General features: G+C 47.3%; 1 protein-coding gene across 3 annotated transcripts in view; it reads right to left on the bottom strand.

Annotated features, from left to right (window-relative positions):
* Positions 1 to 20915, bottom strand: part of ANKS6 (ankyrin repeat and sterile alpha motif domain containing 6) — a 357792-nt gene that overhangs the window by 49806 nt on the left and 287071 nt on the right. For all 3 annotated transcript variants that reach the window (XM_085606907.1, XM_085606906.1, XM_085606908.1), the window contains exon 14: positions 15238 to 15354. In XM_085606907.1, coding sequence (XP_085463033.1) covers positions 15238 to 15354 — 117 coding nt within the window. The remainder of the gene's footprint in view (positions 1 to 15237; positions 15355 to 20915) is intronic.

Below are 20915 nucleotides of genomic sequence, written 5' to 3'. Positions count from 1 at the left end.
GATGCAGGAGGCCATGAGGCTCAGTAGCCTCAGGGTCACTCTGACCGAAACCTGGGACAAGTCCTGAACGATCTGAATAAGAGCCTGAATATTTCCGGACTCGCTGTTCGGAAGGTTAGACCCAAAACTGCGCCGTGTCCTGAACCGCTCCGATGAAGAGGAGCTTCTGAGAGGGAATCAGGTGCGACTTCGGCACGTTGATGGCGAACCCCAGCAAATGCAGAAGGTCGGCCGTAGTCTGGAGGTGGGAGACGACTGTCTGGGGCTAGCCCGCCTTCAACAACCAGTCGTCGAGATAAGGGAGGACTGAAACCCCTGATCTGCGCAGATGAGCTGCGACCACCGCCATCACTTTCATGAACACCCGAGGGGCGCTGGTAAGGCCAAAAGGGAGCACGGTGAACTGAAAGTGCTTGTGGCCTACTGTGAACCGTAGGTAGCGTCGGTGGGCCTGCAGGACTGGGATGTGGAAGTAAGCATCCTGCTAGTCCAGCGCTACCATCCAGTGTTGCGGATCGAGAGCAGACAAGACCTGAGCCAAAGTGAGCATCTTGAACTTCTCTTTGCGGAGGAAGCGATTGACGTTCTGGAGGTCTAAGACAGGACGCAGGCCCTTATCCTTCTTTGGCAGAAAGTAGTGGGAATAACAACCACGACCTACTTCGGGCGTCGGAACACGCTCGTTGGCCCCCTTGGCCAAGAGGGCTGTAACTTCTTGCTGAAGAAGCACCAAGTGATCCGCCGACATGCGGTGGTACTGAGGTGGCATGGCTGGAGGACTAGTCTCGAAGGGGAGGGAGTAGCCCCTTCGGACTATCTCTAAAACCCACCTGTCCGATGTGATGGTGCGCCAGTGGGGGAGGTGATGGCGAAGCCTGCCGCCCACTGGAGTATGATGGGCCTGAAAGTTCAGACTAGGAAGGTTTGGAGGCAGTAGTGGCCAGGGTGGAGGTGGACTGACCCGCCCGCTGGCCCCTTGGTCCACCACAGCAGAACCCGCGGCCGCGCTGGAATTGCTGCTGTGCAGACTTGTGGCTCTGTTTCGAACGCTGCGGGGCGCCCCTTCCGGTGCCACGAAAGGAGCGAAAAGCAGAAGGCGGAGGAATGGCAGACTGCAGAGAGTCCCAAGGACTTGGCCGTAGCCTGTGATTCCTTAAACCTCTCCAACGCGCTGCCTGCTTTGTCGCCGAAGAGGCGGCGGACATCAAAAGGCATGTCCATAAGTGTGCTTTGGACATCCCCCGAAAATCCAGTTGTCCTCAACCAGGCGTGGCGTCTAACCGCCACCGTCATTGCAATAGATCTGCCCAGTGAGTCGGCGGTGTCTAGGCCACACCGAAGCATGAACTTAGCTGCGTCTCTCCCCTCTGCAACAGCCTGGTAGAGAGCTGTCCGGGCCTCCTCCGGACACTGAGGCAGCACTTGCGCCACCGTATCCCACAGAGAGTGGGAATAATGGCCCAAGAGGCATGCGTTGTTCACGGACCGCAGCGCAGAACTGGGGGAAGAAAAAATCTTCTTTCTGAACTGATCCAGTTTCTTGGTTTCCCTATCCGGTTGTTTCAGAAGGGAAGGCGGTTGGGGAAGCAGAGGCTTGGACAACCAAGCTCTCGGGGTGTGGTGTTGGGAGAGGAAAATGGGGTCAGCCGGGCGATGGCGTCGGGCCACGTTCCTATCCACAGGAGCCCCTGAGGTGGGCCAGGACCAGGTGCCCAAAAGAACGTCAGAAAGTGCATCATTGAAGGGCAGCAGCGGCTCCGCAGAAGTAGCTGCTGGGTGAAGCACTTCTGTCAGGAGGTTAGTCCTGACGGCCACAGTAGGGAGCTCGAGGTGTAGGGCCTCGGCCGCCCTACGCAACACCACATCATAACTAGCACCCTCCTCCATAGTCACGACAGGAGGAGACAGCTTGCCAAGGTCTGGTGAGGTATCCATACCACTGGCTTCCCCCGAATCCTCTGCCCAGTCTGGTTCATACTCGCAATCAGCTGCGAGAGGGTCCTTAGACACCTCCCAGGCCTCCCCTTCCTCCTCAGGCTGTTCAACAGGCCTAAAATGAGGAGTTGGGACATGGGGATAGAAATCCCCGAGCAACGTTGTGAACGGCATCGATCGACGCCGGCCTGACGCCCCACGCCGGGGCTGAAACCAGGGTCGGTGTTGTCCCGAGGAGCAAGCGATGTCGGAAGTGGTGCCGGTGGGGTCGACGTTGGTGGACGTGTTATAAGGTCAACCGGCATCGACTGGGATCTAGGGGGGTCCTGTGGCACTTAGGCCGGAGCCGGCAGTGACGCTGGGGCTGGAGCCACTGGCGATAAAAGACGAGGACCCCCCCAGTCAGGACCGCGGGGCCCGAAAGCACACCAGCGCGACCTGACGGCCCAAAGAGGCGAGCCATGGGCGACAGGAATTCCTGGATTAGGGCCGGAGTCGCCGACGGACCCAGGAAAGGTGGGAAGGCCGGCGGCGACACCGTAGGCTCCGCCGGAGCCCCGGTGGAGGCACCACCCGCACCCTCAGCCGCGTCGCGCGACCTGCGTGGGGAAGTCAAAGAACTACAAAGTTTCTTTGACTTCTTGTGCTTCGCCTTACCTGACCCCGAGTGTGAAGACTTTGATCCCGAAGACCGATGGTGATGACTCCATGCTATTTAGGGATTGTCATTGACGAAAAATTCAAATGGACTCCAGCCATTAATACAAGAAAATTGATTTTCCTTCGAGAGACATCATCACTAAAAACCTTCTCGCAGAGATTGGGGCAGAGACAAATTAAAGAACTAGTGCAAATATATAACGCAAAATGTGTAAGCACTGCAACATATGGGGCGGGGATTTGGGGTTTTAAAAACGTGGACTCAATACAAACAATAGAGAATTCTTTCCTTAGATATTTGCTGGCGGTGCCCAAAACCTGCTCCACCTATGCCTGCCACTCTGAGCTGGGCATTGATTACATCACTGACATTATAAAACTACAACCAATAATGCTGTGGCGCAGAATATGGGTTACCGAGCAATGCCACTTGACAAGGACAATTATGCAAGATATTTTAACGCTAGACCATGCTAAGAAAATCAAATGGCTGTCGTACGTCAAAGCGTTATTGACAGATCTTGGATATAGGAAATACTTTGACCATCCATCGCTGATAGAGGAAATCCCTAAAAAGACCTTAAAAAGGGAGTGTTTAACTCATTTTCGTCAGCTACGTTTATTATCCGAGGTCCACAAGCCATCAGTCCAACATTCCCTGCTAGTCCAGACTGCGTTTTCTGCTGAACCTTATCTAAATTTTAAAATAACACAGTTTGAAAGAATGCTGCTTACCCGCTTCAGACTTGATTTGTTCCATCTGCTAGTTCTATTTCCTGAGCAAAATGTCAGGACTTCTACCATCTCTACGTGCCCTTGTGATTTGGTATCGCCACAATCAACGATACACACAATGTTATTCTGCAAATTCTATAGCGAGCCCCGGAAGCGCTGGATACTCCCTATTTTGAAGTTCTGGGGTGTCCGTCAATGTCGCCCAGCGTATTTGGCACTACAATTTCTGGAAAATGAAAACTATGCGAAAGCGATTGTATCTTACCTTAAATTTTGTATTCGCCACCGCACAAATTTATAACTTCGAACAACATCGCTTATACATATTAACGAAGGGACCGAGATAACAGAAATACTGTACATCTTTGCACATGTTGGAAAAATTTGCCCTAATGAAATTGTGATGCACTTCCATGTATCGCTGGCGGTGCCCAAAAATGTACATTTTAATAATCTTTTTAACTTCTTCTTTTATACAATTGTAACTGTGTTTTTATACTATTTGAACTTTTATGGTGTTTTTTCAAAAACTACCGAATAAAGTTGATATTGAATTGAATTGACTCCATGCACGGTCCCTCCAACTCCCATAGGACCCGGACCTCGAACGGTGCGGAGCCGACTACCGGGCATCCAGCAGCTTTCGGGACTGATCCCACAAAGCCTTCGGCTCCATGGCATCTAAGTAGCGCCCGCAACGTCCTCTCAGTAACCACGACGCCAACGACGGACACGGAGGCACACAACGCCACCTACTGACGCGCAGGGGCACTGCTGACGAAAACTTTCCGGATCCAGTCTGACGCCTGGGGGTAATTCTAAGGTAAGGAATCTATCACTATGTGTTTCTTTCAGATCTCATATGCATATAAACCTTCATCAGTGGTTTCTCATTTAGCAGCAGAATCAGTGATCCCCTGTCTGCGTCCGCCACCTTCCAGACACCAATTGTCAATGAAAATGCCACAGAGAGCACATAAGCATGCAGAAAATGATTATAGGCAGTGCAAAGGAGGTGTAATTTTGAACTCAAATAAAATTCGATGGGAACATGCAGGGGTGTCTTCTGTCCCCTTTAATTTTCACATTGGCCATGGAGTGAAGGGGGACTATAATCCGGGCCGTGCATGGTGACGGACATTTGCATATCAGGTGTATCCTATGCCATCTCGCTATATGCAGATGGCATATTACTATACTTGGGAGGCACCAACAAAGGTTTACACAGAAACATTGAGGATCTAAAACAATTTGGATCTGCACCTGGCTTAAAGGGGAATTGGACCAATTTATGCTTATTTTTAATTAGATTCTTGCGGGCTGGGATTACGTAGCCCACATCGAACTATTACGTTAAGTGGAAACACATACTTTCCGTTAGTCGGCAATTCATGTATATCACGCTATGGTTGAAGCAATACAGTGTAACATTGGTAGGGCACTGATGACCCTTAGAAGCAATGTCACCTTCTGGAAACCCTTAGCCATTTCAATTATGGAGACACTAGCACTGGCAAAGATGGTAATCCTGCCAAGCCTACTGCATTAGTTTCCTAACTTGCCAAAAATGCTGCCTGGTAAGATTCTCAAAGACTATGACATCACATTGATCTCACTGATCAGGAATAATGACAGACACAGAGTGGTGCTGCACAAGTTCTAAATCTCTGCACACAAGGACAGCCTGGAAGTCTCAGGCTATGAACTTTATTACTTTGCAGGACAATTGCATCAGTTGCGCAGTGGTTTGCAGGTACACCCTGAATGGAAACAAGTTATAACATGATAATGTCTACAAATACGAAGAAACCATAACCACAATTGTCAAAAATAGTACTGCTTGATACACAGCTTGACAAAAAGATCCACTGACATAGCGTACTCACCTTATGTTCCATAAAGATTGCCAATGAGCCTGAGGGACACCGAAACGAGTAGATGGGGTGCTGATGACATCCGAACAAAAGGGGACTTTTATACAAGCTCTTTGGGGTGGGGATGTCTCCGTAAACCCACCCACACATACTTTACTACAGCTTTTTTAAAATACATTTTTATTGTTTACATCTAAGTTACATCAATACAGAAAAATAACCAATAACTTCTGCCATCCCCCAATATCTGACATGTATTGTGAAGTGTTCGTCCGTCATGCCTAACAAACATCGAAAAGAAAGACTTAATTATCCTGTTTCATTACTATCCCCTCATGGTACTGCCAGGGGTAACATCCTCAGTAACTATATGTGCCAAGTCTTCATCCTCAGTGAAAACCTCCTGTGATTCCCCCCTCCTGTCCCAGAAACCTATTCAGCAGGTCATCCCAATGTTTAATACAGATTTAAATTTAATATAGGAAATGGTAGAAAAGCGGTCCCTTGCTACATAAAGCAATTACTGAAGAGACTGATTTTGACACATATGACCTAAGAGACAGGTGGCCTCAAGACATAGGACTGGGACTAAGTGTGGAGAACAGGTCACTATTTTACAACAGATCTCCAAGGTTTCTAGGACCATGAAATTTAAAATGCAACAATTACATTTCTTATATAGAACATACCTCACACCCAAGCTGTAATCTCCCCGGTGACTTTGTTGAACAGACTGAGATGTGAAAATCCTGCAGTGTATTTCGAAAACATGGGCTGATTATGCCCGATTTAACTGAATACTGGGGGAAATTGCCCTAACTATGGAATACACTGCATAGATCTAAAATATTGAAACCTAAGACCTGTCAGTCAGGACTAATTCCATAGCCTAAGAAGAAGTAACTTGGTTATACATTTCTAAACCTGGTACTAGTATTCACTAAAAATACATTGCTTTAAAATGGAAACCCTTTAGGGCCTCATGAGCTAAGCAATAGGCTGGAAAAGTCACTCATTGGGATCAAGTTAAAGGTGAGGTTTACCACTCAGAGAGATGTGGAGCGTAGACTCTACCTTTGCATGAGAAGAAATAAAGCAATCAATGAAAAATTATTAACAAACATCCCGAGTGGCTGCAAGGGATTTCAGTTGAGAGGGTCACTTTTCCCTTTAATGATTTGGAAAATCACTGCGCTCTTGGTTTATTGCACCTCTAGGCCCTCATGCATTGACCACTGCCCATGATTCCAATATATGACGACATGATGCTTGGAGTCAATGTCATTGTCTACTGATCTAGTAATGCATAAGGAAGCTGACCTATCCCAATTATTAAGCTATTATGTTTGTTGCTGTAATCGTTCAAGATATATCTATATGACAGTAGGCCGAAACTGCTATGAGCACAAGTTGCAAAAAGACGAAAGGTTGCAACTGATAAAATATTCAAAACTAATTATTGCTGACCATTTGTATTGTAATTTTATTTCTTATTATAAAATAAGAATATGGGAGGGGCTTGAAGCCAAAAAGGGAGAACTATCCTGTTCTATGTATTGCTGTGTTTTTAAGAAATGAGATGATTACTAGATGGATGCAAGGAGGATCTCAGAGAATAAGGGACTGTTTCTGGAGTGTGGATTCCTTGCATTTGATGAGGCAGGACAACAGTTTAGGGTTCAGATCGGGCGGTTTCTGCCTTACACCAGACTGGCAAGAATAACGCTACAGCCTTGAGACACAACACTGGTGATAGAAAATAATTGTAGTTTCAGGGGGTGTAGACCGATTTCCACATTATACATTACACAGCAAGAGGACCAACCACCCATAGTGGTAGCTAAGAGTAAACGGGATGATGCGGATTGGACAAGAGCATGTACCCACTCAGAAATGGTGTTTAGTAAGGCTAAATGTGCTAGTATAACTTAATTATTTGCAGAGACCTTATTTAATCTCCAAATATTCCATAGAATCTGAATAGCAATTTATTGGCTGATGCAGCCATGAGAAGCAGGTCGGAAATCCGGACAAAAAGGATTTACAAGACATTACGTTATTGAAGAATTATACATGGTGAAACCAGAAAGTTAGAGAAACTGGCACATAATCTGACAGAGTGAAAATAAAGAACTGCCCCAGACGCATAGTAACCACTAAAACTGGGGATAATAGTATAAAGAAAGTTCTAATCATGCTCGCTGAGGGTTTAAACTCTGCAGGGCAGTGAACGATGTAAACACAAGAGTATCAAAGCCTCCTTGTACGGTTTGATTACTTGGTGACAGCCAAAATGTTAGTGGAAGATATAACTGTAAAATGAAATGGGAAGATATGACCTCATGTGGTGACTGAAGTATAAGTTATGAAGAACATTGATGTGTAGAGGAGGAATTTGTATCTGTTTTCACCGGAAGACAAAAGCATATGGCTGCCACCAACACCTTTGACAAATGTAAAATAATTAATACATAAAAATTATAAATACAGGAGCTTAGCGCTTGACCAAGATGGCCGCGTGAGCTTAGAGCTCCCGAGACCCTCGCGCCCTCCGTCGACTATCCTGACTCTAATCCTGATGGTATGCATGGCACCGTGTTGCTGAGTTGTCAGGGAGGCGATTGATGCTACCCGCGGTCGGATCGCCCATCGGGAACCGGACTTATGACTGGCGAAAGATTGCGGCCTAACTCCCGGAGATGCCAGGGGCTAGAGTTGGCAGGATGCCCGACTCCTAGTTGATCAACAACGGCCTGGTGAGGTGTGAACTACCGGACGGAGGCCCTCGCTCTTTCACTTTCGGTTTCGTTCCCTTTGTCTGCCCGGACACTGTAGTGCTCTGGGTGGCTCTATAACCCCAGGGACGCTCGGTGGGCTACTTTGGCAGAACAAGGCGGACCTGCTCACTCTTTATACCTCTCTCTGAGAGGGGACGGTCCTCACTGCATTGGACTGCCTGGAGTCCATTATGTCGGGCAAGGCAGAAGGAGATCGGCTGAAGACTAAGTCCACCAGGCGGGGAACGTACTCCCAAGTCAACAGTATGGACCGCTACGCCCTCCTGAAGACATCGCCGAGTGGATCGAGCCAGGCGCCGGATGCCCAGAAGGAGGACTCGCCTGGGACCCCGGAGCTCTCCCTGCAGGATGTCATGGGCGCGCTTGATGGGATGCAGACCTCGATGGGGAGGCAATTCGAGGCCCTGGCGCATAAGGTGGACGCCATCCTGGTGGATGTCAACTTGATCCGCTCGGACCTGGGCAAGACAAACGAGCGCGTTAAGGACCTGGACCACAAGACCACGGGCCTCACTGATGAGGTTGCGGACCTGCAGAACGAGGTCCGGAAGCTGAGGGCCGAGAGTGACCTCGCCGCCCGCCGGCTGGAGGACTTCGAGAGCCGGTCCAGGCGCAACAACGTGCGCGTAATCGGGGTCCCGGAGTCCTCGGATGAGGCTTCGGCGGACCTGCTTGTGGAAGATTTGGTCCTCAATCATCTGAAGCCTAAGGGCCTTGGGAAGTTTTTTGCGGTGGAAAGGGCCCATAGGGTGCCGGGCGGACGGCCCAAGGCGGGTGCCCCGCCGCGGCCGATTGTCGCCCGGCTCTTTCATTTTCGAGATCGGGACGCTATCCTGCAAGCTTCGAGGGTGACGGGCCCAGTCCCCTTCCAGAATGCGTCGGTGAATTTTTACCCGGACTTTACCCAGCAGGAGCAGAGACAGCGACAGAGCTTCCTGGGGGTGAAGCGAAGGCTTCGGGAGCGGGACCTAAAGTATGCCATGCTTTTCCCCGCCAGACTACGGGTGGTGCATGAAGATCGGACATTCTTTTTTGACTCTCCTGTTATGGCCGATGAATGGCTGGACGCTTTGCCCCGGCGACGGACCGGGGACGACACAGCTGAGCATGGAGACAGTGGCCGGGATGGACAGGGCTGATAACTCAAAGCCGGCCTGACTTGATTTGACCATATTTGAAGATTTGAATAGAGTGCAGTAACTGTGGAGGGTTGCGGGAGGACGAGGGGTGCTCTTTTCCTCCCTTGGGGTACTTTTTGTAGATTTTTGTTTTTGTAGGGCGACAGGCACACTGCAAGTTGGGGGGGCTTTTTAAGCTGCAGCAGGGGTGCAGGGTGGGGGGAGTTACGGGGAGTTTGAGTTTGTTGTTGGGGGGTTTATTTCTGCAAGGCATGATGATTATCCTCAGGGCTATTCCACGGCGGCGCCTCGGGTGTGGGGTGGGCCTCTTTCCGTTTGAGGATGGGGGGTAGAGGCCTAAGTGTTATAAGCTGGAATGTTAATGGTTTGGGGGATCGCATTAAGAGGGGGATTGTTTTGCAATTTCTGAAACGCTCAATGCCAGACGTTGTACTGCTGCAGGAGACGCACCTCATAGGCAATACGTGCTATGCCCTGAATAGGAAGGGGTATAAATTCATTGCACACTCGGGATTCTCTTCTGGGTCCAGGGGGGTGGGCATCCTCGTTAGAGCATCGCTGCCTTTTGAGGTGGACTCCACCATTGTTGACGATAGGGGGAGGTTTGTGGCGGTGGCGGGGCGGTGGGAAGGAAGGACTTTGGTTTTGGTTTCGGTTTATGTCCCGCCGGCCCTGCAGGCCGCCACATTCGCTGAATTGGGCAGGGCTTTGCTGACTCTCCCGGGGGGCATGCTGGTAGTGGGAGGGGATTTCAACGCTGTGGGTTCCGGACTGCTGGATAGATACCCGCCCAGGGACACAGGGGGGGCTCAGAAATGGCTTCCAGACCTCCTAGACACGTTTGGCCTGATAGACTGCTGGAGGCTCCGGCACCCCACACAGAGTCAATACACGTTTCACTCCGGGGCGCATGGTAGCCTCTCCAGGATTGACTACCTGCTCACTCTGGCCGCACATGCCTCGTTGATATCCGAGGCGAGGCACATGGCACGTGGTATCTCTGATCACTCGCCAGTGTGGATCCGGCTGGATGTCGGTCGGGAGGGAGGATGGCCCCCATTAACCCTTGGTATTTCCGAGACCCCAAGATGCGTAGCGCCCTGGTAAAGAAGGTAGATAATTACTTTAAGGACAATCTGGGATCCGTGGACTCGGCGATCTCGCTGTGGGAAGCTTTTAAGACCGTGCTTCGGGGGGAGGCCCTCTCCCTGGTGGTGACTGCCAAGAATCGGAGGGATTGCGAAGTGCGGCAAGTAGAGGAGGAGATTGCGGCCCTTGAAGGGGATATGGAGGAGGAGGTCACAGAGTCCTCATTGCATGAGCTTTGCTTGAAGCAGGCGGAGTATAGGGACCTGGTGACGGACGCCGCCAAGACCCTCAGCAGGGAACAACAGGGCCGTCTGTATGATGTTGGAGATAAGGCAGGGAAACTCCTGGCGTGGCTGGACAGGAAGGAACGGGTCAATAGAGTGGTGCCAGAGTTGATTGGAGAGGGGGGAGAGGCGATTGTGGAACCTGAAGGGATTGTAGAGTGTTTCGCGGAGTATTTTCATAGGGTTTATTCCTCTGTGTCGGACAGGCCGCCCGAAGACTCGTCTGCTCTCCTCCGTGATATCGAGTTGCCCTGCCTCTCTGACATAGATAGGGACGATTTGGATGGCGACATCACGGTTGACGAGGTGGCGGGGGCGATTCGCGCGTTGAATTCGGGTAAGGCCTCTGGACCGAACGGACTGCCGATCGATCTGCACAAACTGTTCCCGGATAGGGTCGCCCCTCACCTGCGCGCCATGTTTTTGGAGGCGCGGGGAGATGGGATCCTTCCGTTGGATCAGCGGCTGGCGTCGATCGTGGTCATACACAAAGAGGGTAAACCCCGAGATAGATGCGCCTCCTATCGGCCCATTTCACTCCTCAACGCTGAGCCGAAAATTCTGGCCAAACTCCTGGCTACCCGTCTGATTAGGGTACTTGGCGATCTGGTCCACCCGGATCAATCTGGCTTTATCCCGCACCGAAACACAGCATTGAACCTTAGGCGTCTTCATGGCGTCATCGCCAGGGCGGGCACGCTGCGTGAACCGGCTGTTGTGGCATCTCTCGATGCCACGATGGCCTTTGACACGGTGGAGTGGGCATATTTATGGGCCGTGCTGGTCAAGTTTGGTTTCGGTCGCGGGTTTGTGAGTTGGGTCCGGTTGCTGTACGAGGGGCCACTAGCGAATGTTGTGGTGAATGGTCGGGCATCTGCTCCGTTTCAGCTTGGAAGGGGTACTCGGCAGGGCTGCCCCCTGTCGCCTCTGTTGTTCGCCCTCGCCCTTGAACCGTTGGCTGCGTGGATACGTTGGCACCCGGATATACGGGGCCTTCGGTGGTCGCCTGATCACGAGGACCGTATTTCGCTTTATGCCGACGATATCCTGCTGTATCTTGCCTCACCAAAGAAGTCACTTATAGTGGTCTGTGACGTACTCGCATCGTTCGGTAGGAACTCGGGGCTTGTGATTAATTGGGGCAAATCGTACTTGTACGTTCTTAGTGGCGAGGTCCCACCGATCCCTAGAGCATGTTCGATACAGGTTGCCCAGCAAGGTTTTGTGTATTTGGGGATTTTTATATCCATGGATCCTGTTGTGCGCTATGAGAGGAACCTGCTCCCCCCCTTGGCACGCTTGAGGCGAGATGTTGAAGGTTGGCGGAGGCTGCCGCTCTCCCTTGTTGGGCGTGCGGCCCTGTTCAAAATGATGTCTCTTCCCCGCTTCCTCTACGCCCTCCAGAACACCTTGGACTGGGTACCGGCTAAATACTTTCGGGAGGTCGAAGGCCTCCAAAGGACGTTGCTGTGGGATGGGCGGCCGCGAATAGCTATTTCAAAGTTGACGCTCCCATGGTACGATGGGGGCATTGCGCTCCCAGACATCCGACGGTACTACTGGGCCACGCAGTTGAGCGCGATCAAACATGGGTTTTACGGCCCTGCCCTCAGCCCTGGGTATGCCATGGATAGGTGGCTGCTGCGCGGCGGCAACTACTACAGGGCGTTGTATTCGCGGTCCCTAGACTCGTCCCTCACGGGGCCCACAGGTGTGGCGGTGGGCGTATGGAAGATGGCGACCGACTCGCTGGGCTGGAAGGACAGGCTAACCCTCGCTACCCCATTGTTTGAATCGGAAAGGTTGGGAAGACTCTGGCATACGAAGGGCTTTGATAAGTGGGATCTGATAGGGATATCCAAGGTGGGGGATGTGCTGCATAAGGGGAGGGTGAAGTCTTTCGAGGAGTTGCAGACTGAGTTTGAGCTAGGGCCTTCAGAGTATTTTAGGTATATCCAGCTGCGTCACGCCCTCCGATCAGTCCTAGTGGAGGGTGAGAAGGTGCCGGAGTCCTCTCCCCTTGAGGACCGAGTCCTTGATGGTCATATGCCCGAGAGCACGATTTCGCTCATATATAAGAAGTTGATAAACGTCCGGGCAGACTTGCTATTGGGGCTGAGAGAACAGTGGACCAGGGATGGCCTCGAGTTGGATAATGAGGACTGGCAGTCAGCGGTTTCTTCGCCTAAGGAGGTTGCGATCCCGTCGCGTCTGAGGCTGGTGCAGCTTAAAATACTGCACCGGGTGTATGTTACGGGGCCAAGGCTGGTCCACATGGGATTCTCGGAGGATGGCCTGTGCAGAAGGGGATGTGGTATGGTGGGTACTTTCCTGCACATCATTTGGGAATGTGGGGTCATTGTGGAGTTCTGGAGGAGAGTCCATGCAGTTTTGGGGGAGGTGACGGGCATTGTGGTACAGCCGGAGGCGCGGTGTTGCCTCCTGAACGTTTGGGGGCCCACTGATCTCGATGAGGCACAGACCCAATGGGTGACTCTGGGTAACATGGTGGCTAAGAGGGATATCGCGCGATTATGGGGCTCCTCGGGTCCCCCTACACTGACCGCGTGGAAGGAGAACATGGATTGGAGCATGTTTAGGGAGAAGACGGTCTACTGCTCTAGAGGTCGCCCCCGGAAGTGGCATGCCATCTGGGGGCGGTGGAACCAATACAGGGGGGGAATATGTCTTGCCCCGGATCTGGAACCTCCCGAGGAACAGCTTTCCCCCTGACCTACCTTCCAGCACAGTTTGGTTTTGGTACCCGTTCTGGGCCTCTGCTGTTCCCCTTCTTCCTCCGCACACAGTCTTATACTTAGTAGATGAGTGGGGTCCTGCCTCCCCTGGGGGCTTTCGCCATGGGATTTCAATGTTCTGCCTTGCTGGGGTTTGTTGTGTGTTTTTTCTGTGTTTATTTAAAATTGGACCTTTGCATTACTCTTCGTACTGTATCCGGGACGCATTACTGTATCTAACTTGCAATGCTGCCGAACCTTCGGGCTGTCGGCTGAATAGCTGTGTCCTGAATTTCGAAATAAAGGTTTTAAAAAAAAAAAAAAAAAAAAAAAAAAAAAAAAAATTATAAATACATAATTACATACATTTCAATTCATAAAGATAAAAACATGAATAATATACTTTCATTGCAAGCTCCAACAAATCCTTCAAAACCCTACCAACCACAATTGCCACTGACAAAGTTTCAACAGAAAATAAACCTTTCAATGCACCCGAAATAGATACAAATGCAGTGTACTCGCTACTTTGAAATGGGGACATTTTAGTAATTCACAGGACTATCAGTAACTCTCATACCACATCTGCAAAAAACAATAGGCTCATTAACCATTAAAATATAAATGTGTCCTTCTGAAAGGGTAGACCTAAACTCATCTTCAGAAACAGACATTGACTACTAATATCTGGGGTTAGTAAACAGCCCAAAAAAGCCATAATAAAATAAGCAGCATATAAGCGATTTTTTGCATAGTAATATACGTCATATTATATTCGAATGGTTAACAATTGCTAGAAAGTTGGAGATTCAGACACTAGATAATTAAATGGAGAAACAAACTGGAATACACATTAACATCAAGGAATGGATCTCCAAAAGCTCAGAAAAACAGAGTGCTGCTATATAAAATAAGGACTGCCAACTTAATAAAATTTGACTGTCAGATCCTCAGCAAACATCTTCAATAAGCAAAAGGACAACCCCAATTGCAGCGCCTCTACAACACAGATCTGCGGCAGACCCAAAGCAGGCATCCAGCATCTGTGCTGCAGTCTCATGAGTTTAGGTGGGTACTTCTGAGGCCACCACATACAACAAATTGAGTACTTCTATAGTGGAAGACACATAGCCCTGCAAGCCAATATGCCTCTAAAGGCCAACTGCCACCTAGTCTATACTGACCAGGTCTTATGCATATAACATGACATGATGTGCTTCTTTCCCCTCAGGGAGAAAACACCATCTTAAAAGCATCTTGTAAATCGAACAAGCTCAAAAACAACAATGGTGTGAATACATAATCCTGCTTTAGACCATTTGAAAAGGGCTTCTTACTTGATATTAGGCCCAAGGCATTTAGCTGTACAGACCCAATTAGCAGAGTGCAATAACTTTGGAATATATATAAATACATTGCGTATATCACATTTAAAATGTTTCTGCCATACAGTAGCACAATCTTCCATGGTCAATGCTATCTGCAAGTCCAGGAAGTAGGCAATTAAGCATGTTGAAACATGGACCTCCCCACAAAGTAGCATATGGACAATGCATGATGCTCATTGCAGCTCTAAAACCACATTTTGCGCTGGGAAGAAGAGCTGTAGACGCCGATATACATATTATCACAAGAAAATGGCAGTTTATTTCAATAGAGGACAAACTGAAGAAAAACTTTGCGATCACATTGTCAAGCTCAATAATGCACAACTTACAGAATCAAAAGAAAGCAATTGCTACAGAGGCAGAAAGTTAAATGATTAAGTAAAATATTACTACAACCATATTAAAGAAGCAGATAACGAACAACAGATGGGGCCAACAACTAAAAGGGGAGTGGGAGAGAGAGACCAAGAAGGAAGCAAGATCTGAACCTTAGCAAGTAATAATCAGACATACTGGCCAATACTCCAAATCTACAAGAAAACACAAGGTTTGTCTATTTTAAATTGATACAGTTTACAATTCAATTCAATACATATTTACCTTTCCTGCATTCAGTTCTGAAATTGCTGCTAAAATCTGCTGCCTAGATCCATTGGTTTTAATACCCAACTCATCCAAATCTCCATCAGTAAGTGTGAGGAACGCTTCCATATCAATCTTGAGGAACAGAAGGTAAAGACTGGTATTAGTCAAAATACAGTGAGGATGGACTTAACAACATTTAGATTTCTTAGAAAAACAATGATAATTGTCTGTACAATACCCTTTCACATTTACATTCTGAATCCATGGCTTTATCTCGCCAATGGTTAGCAGTGACCAGCTACAAAGTTCAAACATGTATAGCAGTGGTAGTGAAGAAAATATTTTTTTAAGCTCCTGAAGCTAAACTGTGTTCAATACGGAGGATGGGATAAAGTGTTACACGTTACATTGTTTATTCAAAAAAACGAAATGAGCAATTAACACAAATCCACACACAGATTACATAAAAGAAGAAATAGTGGGGAGGAGAGCTGAGCAGATGGTAAAATGCGTACATTCCTGCAACCTCTTGCTTTGCAGTTCCACTTAAACATCAAGCGACATATATGTTGGTCGGCTGAGGGAAGCGCACAGATTCTCCCTGGGATTCCCATGTTTCTTCTTAAAATATCTCTTACAGTCATGACATTAATTGGATTATGTAGCAGCTGAGAAGTATGTAATGGAACTAATGTTCGTCCATCTTAACTAAAATAAGGATAATACAGGATTTGTAATATTTATCTTTAAAGTGCATACAAAAGTCAATGTATTTCAATAACTCAAATGTCCTCCCATAAGCCCTTTCCTCCGTCCCTTGATTAATTTCAGTGTGCCCAACCATTTGATACAGCCCTCTAAGCAGTATTCTTATTCCCTTCATTTGGGTGCCCTCTTCCAGTGAAGGGAATTAGAAGACTGCATGAAAGTGGCTCGATCACATTGTTGGGGGATACTGTAGGACTTTATGGTATCTACTTTAAAGATAAATAATGCAAATCTGTAATACCCTTTTCTTAGTTATGCCAGATAAAAGGCAGAAGGAAATATTTGCACCACCCATAAAAGAAACATTAGTGGTCTGAAATGCGTAGAGAATGAAAAGGGAGCTTTCAAACATTGTTGTAAGTGGATAGAAGTGCAGAGCAATAGAATCAAAAAAGAAATACTAAAAGATTAAATCAATTAACAAGAGCACACCACACGGGTAAATTGCTCTTAAAATGAAGAAAGTAAATGGTAGAGAAAGCCGTGGCAGAATTACATTAAGCAGTATGCTTGGTGTATAATTTTACTTTGAGAGTCTGAATTGCCAACTAGACCAAGGCATAACATATAGAATAAGAAAATGAAGAAAGTCTGTACCACTAAATCATATATCCTCTCCCGAAAGTATCTTACAACACTATAGTCATTTAAGCAAAGTCATCGACTCTCGAGACACCGATCCATTATGAGAAATAGGATCATTTCGCGACCATGACTCAAAAATTTTAAAAAAGGGGTTATTTTTTATGTTTCTTTCACAGAGAAAGCTGTGCTTAAGAGTGAAGGGTGTGGCATGGTATAGACTGTGAAAAAGTGCCTGCCTTCTAAGGGAAGTCATTGCTCCCATTGTAATGGCAAATAAATGGCAATCTCTTGAGCAGTAAAGCCCTTGAGGATATTTTGTGACAGCCAATAAAGTTTAGTGTGTTGTGATGGATGACAATTAATCAGATTCAGTGCTCAATGGATGTTCATTATCGGACTTACTCACATGCAGAAGAAACATGCTTGAGAACTAGGTTCTCTTGTATGCCTCCATTCCTATATTTTGATCTTGCTATGAATCATGCATTATTTAGTACCACAGTCTAGTATACAACTGAGGTTTGCATTCCATTAAAGTTTGAACCTAAACTGCTTGACAATTCGGAAGCAAACATAACATCAATTCAAAGTGATCGCAAACTCTTCGATTTAAGCGAAAGCCTGTTAACCTGACTGATAACATCTGGCAAGCTGTAAAACTGTACTCTACTACCTTTTCCCGCCTCCAGAATTTCTCTCCTTAACAATTGCCAATTATCCACGTGCTAGTCTTACTACAACTTATTCATAAAAACATTCTACTTCCAGACTTGTTAAACAAAGGATGTTATACAAGTTTCTGCAGTACTGCTCAAAATAAGTAACGGCCTTTATTGAATCCTGTTCACTGACCTAAGAGCTCTAACCTGAATATACATTCTCTTAGATCTTCAGCTAAAAAAAACGAAAAAACAATACAATTTCAGAAAAGAGGTGGGAACAATAGAACAATGACGACCCCTCCACATTTCAACAGTCAATTTAAACCAGAGGCACAATTTCATGGCTCCTGAGGATCTACACACAACCCTCAATAATATTGGTGGGGCCACTTAAAGACTACCCTGACCAAATGTCGAGAGCGTGTTTAACTACTGATTGTTGTATACTTCATTCACATACAACCCATACTGGAGACAAAGGAAGAGAAATAGGCTGTTTAGTTCCCAATGAGAAAGGCATAATGCAGAGCTGAATGCCCCCAACAATGTTCAACCTGCAAGATAGACGAGGCAAAGAGTAACTAAAAGCACAGGACTATCAAGGATCTAATAAGACCTCCCTTCACAAACATCAGGATTATAGCCTGAATCTCCCAAACCCACTGGAGAGGCAGGAAGGCCTTGAGAGAGACACGGTCCAACTTTGCAAAGATAATGATTAGGCGCTGGGAGGGCTCGCTGTGTGACTTTGGAAGGGTATAGAAAAACACTAAGTTAACGAGCAGGAAAATCGTGCCCTGCAGGTGGTCCAAAAACGCCTTCAAGCAGCCAGTCATCAAGGTACAGGAATACCAATATCCCCAACCTCAGAGGATGTGTTCCAAACACCACCATCTTTGGGAAGACTCAAGATACACGTTAACCCAAATGCCAGGACATTAAATCGATAGGCATGAAACTCACAACAAAGCATAGGTACCTCTGCATGTATGACCGCAGTGTGGGTATGTGAAAATACACATCCTGCCAGTCAAAAGTACACCATCCGATCTTCCAGCTCCAGAGCTAAGGGAATCTGCCAGGGGCAATATCTTCAATTTCTCCTTGCAGAGGAATGCATTAAATATGTGAAGGCTTAGAATGGGACTGAGGCCCCATCTTTCTTGGAAACAAGAAAATAACGAGAATAGAATGCATTCAATATCTCGTTCTTTGGAAACAACTCCATGACCTCCATGATCGAACAAAGAGAACCTCCTGATGCAAAATGCAAGCATAGTCATCCAAGGTGACTGAAAGGACATGATCAAGGAAGGGAAAGGTGTAGCCCTGCCCAAACATCTGCAGGACCCAGCGTTACGATCAAATGTTCTGCCAGTGTGCCAAGTAATGCCCCCCCCCCCAAAAAAAAGCTGTATGTGTGCTAACAAGAGCAGACTAAAGAGGCTTTTCTGACAGGGTTGCTGCAGTTCACAACGGCTTCTGGAACCACCACACTCCCAAAATACCTTGTTGGACTGCTGCAAAGTCTACGAGGGCTGACATATGCAAAAGGGCAGACCCTGTTACTGCTCCTGAACCTGCAGTATTGCATGTAGTACCGGCATGCTGGGAAAACTAGCTATTCACAAAAATTGGTCCGTGTCCCGTCCCTGCATGAATCATTCTAAGGGATAGTCTGTCTTGTCACCAAAAAGGAGAGAACCATTGAAAAAAGTCCATAACATTCACCTGGACATCCCCTGAGAAGCCAGTGGAGAGCATCCAAGTGTGGTGCCGGATGGCAGTGGACGACCCCTCAGACCTTGACAGTACCATTTCATCTATTGGCCAATGACTCCAAATGTGCTCCACAAGAAGTAGAGTTGGAGTTCCTTTGAATGACCAGCATCGCCTGGATGATGGTCTGTGATCTGCATGGGGTCAGTGCCAGGGGCTGGAAAAGGCGAACACACATCAGAAGTCTCCATGTCTCGAGCCGGCACCGGGGCCAAATCTGGTGCAGGTACCTCCACCAAGTCCAGCTCTAAAGTAAACACTGAAACACAAGTAGGAGGACAAATATATCCTTCTGGTGTCTTTTGACTTCCCTCTTGAAAGACTTCACTTCATTGCTGTTAGGTGCAAGCTTCAAATATTTGCCTGTTGAAGGCGAACTAGAGTAGGACCTGTGGAGAGAGCTGGAAAGATGCTGCTTACGCTGGTATTCATCAAGAGACCCCACCATGAAAAGGTTAGACTCCTGTTCCTTGATGGGTATGGCATGTGGTTACACTTATCACATGACTTCGAGTTATGCTTGGGGCCCAAGCACCACAATAGACGTTGTGTGGGTCTGAGAGCAATATTTGCCAGCCACAAGTGTTGCCTAAAGTCTGACAATTTCGGAGGGGACAATTCTCCCTATTTAACACTGCAAAGTAACTTTTTGGGGAACCTTTCCTAGGGAAGCAAAACTGGATCAGTGTTAAAGGGCACAGTAAAAAAGGAACTGAAATCAATGAGACAGGGAGGCACAATGTTAGACTCCATATCATCATTTATCTGGTGGTTTCTGAAGCAGTGGCACTACCTGCTGGTGCAATAGAGTTTTTGCAAAGTTTCCAGATCCAGTCTCGTGCCTGGAGGGATTCAAGAGGTGAGAATCTGAAGGAACAAGTATTCAGCAGAAAAGAAACAATGACACTTTTATTGTTCATTCATTGATGCAAGCATATTTTTATGATTTATAGTGTTATACTTTAACTATGTTGTATATTTACTGACTTCTAAATGTAATTGAAAACTATTTAACTACGACTCAACATTTCTTTGCATAACTCACATATCCATGTGGCAAATATATTTGCTAAACAAACTGAAGAAATCTGGCTAAGGTACAGAACATAAAGAAAATACTAAGGCCATGCTGGTGTGCATCAAAGTGAGCATGAAGAAAAAGGTAAAAGAGAAGTGAACAACCTACCCATACCCTGCATCCAAAACCTGATCTTCTCAAAATCCCGATACTGCTGGAAACCTGGCTAGGACCATGAATGCACAGCAACACCATTTCCACTCACAATGAATCTCAAGGTCTAACAACTAGAAGAAAAGTGATCCAGCTTGACAAAACACTTTCGAATCACATACTCGGTGATGTCAGCGTAGTAAAAGACATGCCTCCTGACCACAATTACTAATATATCAGTATGACTTTCTAACATCACTAAATAAAATGACGGAGTGTTTTTCAAACACAAACTCCCAGTCACAGATCTTGGTTTGATCCATTCTATATTTTTCTCGCCACCTCACCCCGGTTTGGACCCAGCCATATGCAAATCAGTCTTGACCCTGTTCCTCATGGGAACAGTCCAGCCCGAACTGCCAGGCCAGGTCCTCCCTGGATGGGAAACAAGCATCCTGGGACCAGTTTCGGTGTATTACCCCATATCAGTTAGGCTAGCTTTAATCCAGTGGCGCAGCGAGCAAGGGATCCACGTCTGGGCATACCCATAGCCACTTAGGGAACACAAAGCAACATCATAAAATGTTTCAGTATAATTTCAGCTATGTGTTCTGTACTATATGGCTCTCCAATGCCAGTTTTTTGTTTTATGCCAAAAGTTAATTTGTTACATATTTGGCTAAACATAAAGCAGGAGGACAGAGAGAAAGAGAGCAGAGAGAGGGGGG

The sequence above is a fragment of the Triturus cristatus genome, chromosome 5_2 (genome assembly GCF_964204655.1).
Source record: "Triturus cristatus chromosome 5_2, aTriCri1.1, whole genome shotgun sequence".
Classification (NCBI taxonomy): Eukaryota; Metazoa; Chordata; class Amphibia; order Caudata; family Salamandridae; genus Triturus; species Triturus cristatus.
Note: the sequence above shows the minus strand (reverse complement) of the source record. Positions and strands in the feature narration are given on the sequence as shown.